We start from the raw sequence: 3,705 nt of genomic DNA, 5'->3' as shown, positions 1-3,705 counted from the left end.
GAGGTTGAGAGGACTCACCAGAGACAGAGAGGGGAGCAGAATAGGCAGCTCAACGAGGTCTGCCTCGCCATGTGGATCTTCCCCGGGGCAGGTGGGAATCGAACTCATGCAGAAGTGGCTTAAGCTTCTTAGTGCTGTGCTTTAACCCGCTGCGCCACTAGAGAGGGCCCAGTATCTGCATTTCTTAAATGCTCCCCATACCTGTGTCCAAAGTTGAGAACCACTGATATCAGCAGTAAAGAATGAAAATAAATAGCAAAAGACAGTTATTTTAACTATGTTTTTAAAACATTTTATAGTCACAATTACTAAATTTTAGATTTGAAGTTTGTTTGTTTTGTTTTTCTTTTCTTCCTTTGGTCTTATTGTTATAGAAAGAACATAAGTCAGTCCGTGGTTTGTAGTTAGCTCAAAATTTTAGCCCTATTCCTAAAGTGGGTGAATATAGGGCATAGCCCTTGGAATCCTATCTCCTACGTGAAAAGTAAAACAGCTGAAGAGTGGTGTGTTCAGTCTCTTACATAAACTCCAAGTGCAAGAGAGCCTCTTCCTGAGAAAACTCTCAACATATGCAGGAATTCAAGGATATAGACTTTGGAGTTTTAATCTTGAGCTTAAGATTTATAAAAATGATAACAAATAATGACCAGGAATACTAACAGTAGAAGTTCTCAAGATAAGCCTTGAAGAGTATATAGAATTTTAGATGCAGAAAAGGTGGAGTGAGGTGGTAGGTAGGCTGTCTAAATGGAGGAACAGTGGGAATACAGCACTTACTACTTGCCAGGCGCTTTCCCTAGGGTAATTTAATCCTCCCAACAACTTCATGAGCTGGCTATGAAAATCTCTGGCTCATAGATGAATAGTACAGCATAGTAGGCTGACATTTTTTGTGATTTTCCTATAGTCAGTGATTCAGGGTTCCCATATTATATTTGCCAGAGAGTGACTTATATACTCACAATGGAAATGTGCCTTTAAGGATAAGGCAAAATGAGTATTTGAAATTAAGGTCAGCTAGGATCAGAGAGCTAAAGAATTTGAACTTTTTTTTCTACAAGTCTAAAGAATTTAGAGATTTTTAGCAGGAAGTGATGAAAATTTTTAGAAAAGTTAGTTTGAAGACAGGCAAGGTTGCTAGTAAGAGAGAGTGGCAGGTTAATGTGGTATCAGCTGACCAGTTAAAATGCTGATGGAATAATTGAGGGGTGACACGATAAAAGCTAGGTAAGCTGTTAACAGAAGAGCAAGGATGTAATTGCTGTTATGAAGGTCCAGAGTGAGTTGAGTGACATGGATGCCAGAGGATCAATCCTGATAGAGGAATTTAACTTTTAATTTTTTTTTGAGTTTGCAGGATATTGATTTATTCCAGTCTAGGACATGCTATTATAGTTAGCATCCTGGCTTACATATTTAAAATGTATACTTACCTATATTTTGTATAGGTTCATTTTTTATATGGATAGCAATAGTTATACTTACATATTTTAATTTTATGTTAATTCTTTACCTGGTTACTATATGCAATTATTAATATTACTATTATTTACTGTAGGTTATCAGACCGGGATGAAGAGTACAAGACCAAAGAGAAGTGTATCATCTCTGACCCCTCCTTTTCCATGGTGACAGTTCAACAGGAAGATAGTGGAATAACCTGGGAGACCAACTCAAGTAGGTCTTCCACTCCTTGGGCTTCAGAAGAAAGTCAGACTTCTGGAGTGGGTAGCCTGGAAGGGTCAACTTTGAATTCTCCTCCAGGGAATGTTTCCTTCATCGTGGATGAAGTCAAAAAGACTCGGAAAAGAAGGCCTAAATCAAAGCATGGCTCACCATCATTACGCCGGAAAAGCAACAAAAAAAGAAATTCTTTGCAATCTCAAAATGTTCCAGAAAACAAAGAAGAGAAACCTTTAATTTCAGAAATCCAGGAGCTAAACACTCAAAAAGAGATGTCATCTACTGGCATTTATGATACAATGAGAAAAAAGAAGACCACCTCTAATACACCTCCTATTACTGGGGCAATATACAAAGAACATAAGCCATTTGTGTTAAAGCCAGTCTACATAGGAACTGTACAATATAAAATTAAGATGTTTAATTCGGTTAAAGAAGAATTAATTCCTCTACAGTTTTATGGAACATTACCAAAGGGTTATGTAATTAAGGAAATACATTATAGGAAGGGGAAAGATGCATCCATTAGTCTAGAGCCAGATAGTGATTCTAACATAGTTTCCAAAAAAGGCAAATTAGTAGACCAAAATGTAGAAGATGATAAAGTAAAAGATCTTGCTTCACCTTGGAAAGGTGCACCTTCTTCCACAGGGTCAAAGTCCCTGACCTCTTTATTCAGTCATGAAGATCAAAAGAAAATGCATATTGATTCTCCCCAAAAGGGCACATCTGCCAACAGTCATACAGCTTCCTCTTTTATGAATAACGACACAGCAGAACAAGAAGAGCTTGGTGCTCCAACATCCGTGCCAGGTGATGAAGAAAAATCCAGTGAGATGGAGCCTTCCTCTCTCACACCTGATTCATCTCAAACTGTATTCCTGGAAACAGCAAAGGAAGAGTTTGATCCTGATTTACAGGAAACTGTAAATTCAGGGCTTGAATCTGCAGTCTCACCACTGTCAATGGATGAGGAAAAGATGGAAGACATGTATCCTGATGAACATTCTGTCTTCCTAGAGGCAGAGAAGGCATCTCTGGAAACAACATCACCAGGTCTGATAGCATCTTCTCAGGAAGGGTTTGGCCTGGAGAGAGATGAACTGGACTTGGCTTCAGTAGAAAGGGCAGAATCAGTCTCTGAAGAACTGACTTCCTCTCATCTCAATGTCAGAGGAGAGAATGAAGAAAACGTGCCTGAGCCATCTGTTTCTCCTGCTGAATCTCTAGTGCTAGAAAAACCAGAGAAGAAAGAAACAGAAACTTATCTACCATTATCTGCTACCCCTGAACCTGAAGATTCTAACTTAGGAGAAGACGAGGTCATAGAACTAGATTACCCAGAAAGTCCACTTGTTTCTGAGAAGTCCTTCCCACCACCTTTGGTCCCAGAAGAGGAGCAAAAGGAAGAGCAGCCCATTCTTTCAAAACTCACACCTACACCTGAACATGTCGTGTTGTCTGAGGATGAAAAGGAGGAAAGTGAATCTGTTTCTGTGGATTCTGCTTTTGTGTCAGAATATTCAGTCCCTCAGGATTTGAACCATGAACTAGAGAAGCAAGAAATCAAGTCAGTATCTCCATCCAGTATTAAAGCTGTATCTGAAGCTGAAGTGTTATCAGAAGAGAATGAGGACCTTGAGCCTTACTCTCCAGTTTCAACCTCTGCATCTGAATACTCTTTCCCACCATCCACAACTGACAAAACTTCAGAAGGCCAGTCATCACTGTTTTCTACAGCTACCCCAGAACACATGGCCCTGTCTGAGGAGGAGGTCTCAGAAAGTGGGCATCACACACCAGATTCCGCATCTGCTTCTGAATATTCAACTCCATCACATTCAACAAAACAGTTGCTAAAGGAAACAGTTGACCATAAGTCCCCATTAAAACCAAAAGGTGCTTCTGAGCACAAGCTTCTGTCAGAAGGAGGGAAGGAAGACACTGGGTTGCTTTCCTCGGAGGTAGCTCCTGCATCTGAACATTTTCTCCCACCATCCACAACTGAGAAGACCTCAGAAA

The 3,705-nt window shown here is 39.9% G+C and overlaps 1 protein-coding gene across 1 annotated transcript in view; it reads left to right on the top strand.

The window, feature by feature from the left end:
• The window catches only part of CMYA5 (cardiomyopathy associated 5), an 81,318-nt gene that overhangs the window by 29,390 nt on the left and 48,223 nt on the right, over positions 1 to 3,705 (top strand). The window contains exon 2 of the mRNA XM_004678437.2: positions 1,559 to 3,704. Within this exon, the coding sequence (XP_004678494.1) occupies positions 1,559 to 3,704 (2,146 nt within the window). The remainder of the gene's footprint in view (positions 1 to 1,558; position 3,705) is intronic.

The sequence above is a fragment of the Condylura cristata genome, unplaced genomic scaffold (genome assembly GCF_000260355.1).
Source record: "Condylura cristata isolate star-nosed mole 26May11 unplaced genomic scaffold, ConCri1.0 scaffold00007, whole genome shotgun sequence".
Lineage (NCBI taxonomy): Eukaryota > Metazoa > Chordata > Mammalia > Eulipotyphla > Talpidae > Condylura > Condylura cristata.
The sequence above is the reverse complement of the archived record's forward strand: the minus strand, read 5'-3'. Positions and strand labels throughout refer to the sequence as shown.